Source organism: Cariama cristata, unplaced genomic scaffold (assembly GCF_000690535.1).
Source record: "Cariama cristata isolate BGI_N322 unplaced genomic scaffold, ASM69053v1 scaffold10394, whole genome shotgun sequence".
In the NCBI taxonomy this organism is placed as follows: Eukaryota; Metazoa; Chordata; class Aves; order Cariamiformes; family Cariamidae; genus Cariama; species Cariama cristata.
Window position 1 is genome coordinate 1 of NW_009612341.1, and position 1,752 is coordinate 1,752.

General features: G+C 46.3%; 1 protein-coding gene across 1 annotated transcript; it reads left to right on the forward strand.

Annotated features, from left to right (window-relative positions):
• Positions 1 to 7: 7 nt before the first annotated feature.
• BIRC5 (baculoviral IAP repeat containing 5) lies at positions 8 to 751 on the forward strand (the record flags this gene model as incomplete). Its single annotated transcript, XM_009698580.1, has 3 exons — positions 8 to 96; positions 284 to 401; positions 668 to 751. Coding segments are annotated over 3 exons (291 nt in total), but the record flags the coding sequence as incomplete, so codon positions are not given.
• Positions 752 to 1,752: the final 1,001 nt, after the last annotated feature.

Consider the following 1,752-nt stretch of genomic DNA (forward strand, 5'->3'; position numbering starts at 1 on the left):
TTTTGTGCACTGCCCCAGTGAGAACGGCCCCGACGTGGCTCAGTGTTTCTTCTGCTTCAAGGAGCTCGAGGGCTGGGAGCCCGACGACGACCCCCTGTGAGTAGTGAGGGGGGGTCCCCCGGGCCCCCGCTCCCGGCGAGGGGGAACAGGGCTGGGCCATAAGCGGCGGCGGCGGCACCGCTGCTGCCCACCGAGGTGCCTGGCAGGGAAGAACGGCTGCGTGTGTCGTCTTGTGAGCTGCTTGTCTTTATTTTATTTTTTTTTTCCTTTTGCCTCTTTTCAGGGAGGAACACAAGAAACACTCTGCAGGCTGTGCTTTTCTTTCCCTTCAGAAAGATCCTACTAACCTGAGCCTGCAGGAGTTCCTGAAGCTGGACAAAGAACGAATGAAAAATGCAATTGTACGTACACATCGGCACCGTGATGTTTTTGTACACCCCTGTGATGCTGGAAGAGTTATTTCTTTTCTAGTCTTGGGATTGTTTAGCTGGCCTCTTGGTTCCTTACCACTGGGTTTGTTGCTTCCTGGCTTGTGCTGGATCAGATGGGGTGTCCTTTCCTGGTTCTCAGCCTTTGCCTGATGGGAGATGTAGCTTGCTTTCCCTTTGAAGTTGAACGATGCTCAATTTAGTGGTAGACAATAATGTGTTACTTTTATTCTTTGCAGAAAAAAGGAATTTCTCAGAAGGTGACCGAGGTTGAAGATGTGGCCAAGAGCGTGCGTCGTGAAATAGAGAATGTGGTCTCCTAGGCTACTGTAGCTTCCTACTTGCTGGTGACATCTGTCTTGTTTGTGTGCTCCGGCACTGCCACTTTGAATGGCTTGAGTTTCCTGAGACTCCTTTTGGAATGGCCGTCTCTGTGAGAAGCAGACTGAACTCTACTTCACTCACCTGAGTCTGTCTGGGAAGTACCTGGGCTTCGATGCACTGTGTACATAATCTGCAGGGTTTCTCCTGTTCTTCCTGTTGGTTTAATTAAGGATTACTACTTGTGGTTTTATTTGTTGGGTGTTTTGGTTATTTTTTAAACCCAGATGCTTCCATTTTAGAGACGCTGGTGCAAAAACTTGTGTTTCTTGCAAGAGCCGGCAGGCACTTCCATTTTTATACTGAATATACCAACGCTTTTGGACACTTTTGGAAACAAAAAGGGGAAGAAGTTTTAAAACTCCTTCAGGGATTTACAATTGTGGCTAATAATGTCTAATTGTACCAAATCTTAGTGTGTCTGGTATCCTTGTAAACTATTTGTAGCTGGCTGCTGGCTCATGCTGATTCATTTATAAATAAAAGTTGAAGGCAAAACAGCAAAGTAATTTTACTCAGTTTTCTGGAGAAAGAGAATCTGATCTTTAATGCAACAAGCTACACTGAATGCAGTTTTAACTTCCAAATGGAAAATAAGCTAATCAAGTACAGCTTGCAGTGCTATTGCTCAAGGGTCAAACTGTCCTAAGCAGTGTTTGTCAGGTGTCCTTAAAATGTCCTTGTGCCTTGGAAGGTTTGATTGGTCCCTGTCCTTGCACAACTTTGGAAACGAAAAGAAAGTTTGCAGAACAGAGCGCAGTCAGCGAAGAACTGAACTATTGGGAAGGAAAGGGGGAATCTTGTACAAAATGTTTGGTTGCTACAGGGCCCGACTTGATCATACAGGGTTGCGAAGTCTGCAGACAGAACTGGACATGCGTACTTAGGTGCTCCCAAACTCAAAAGAACCTCCAGCTCCATCCTGGGGAAAAGGCAGTTGCAA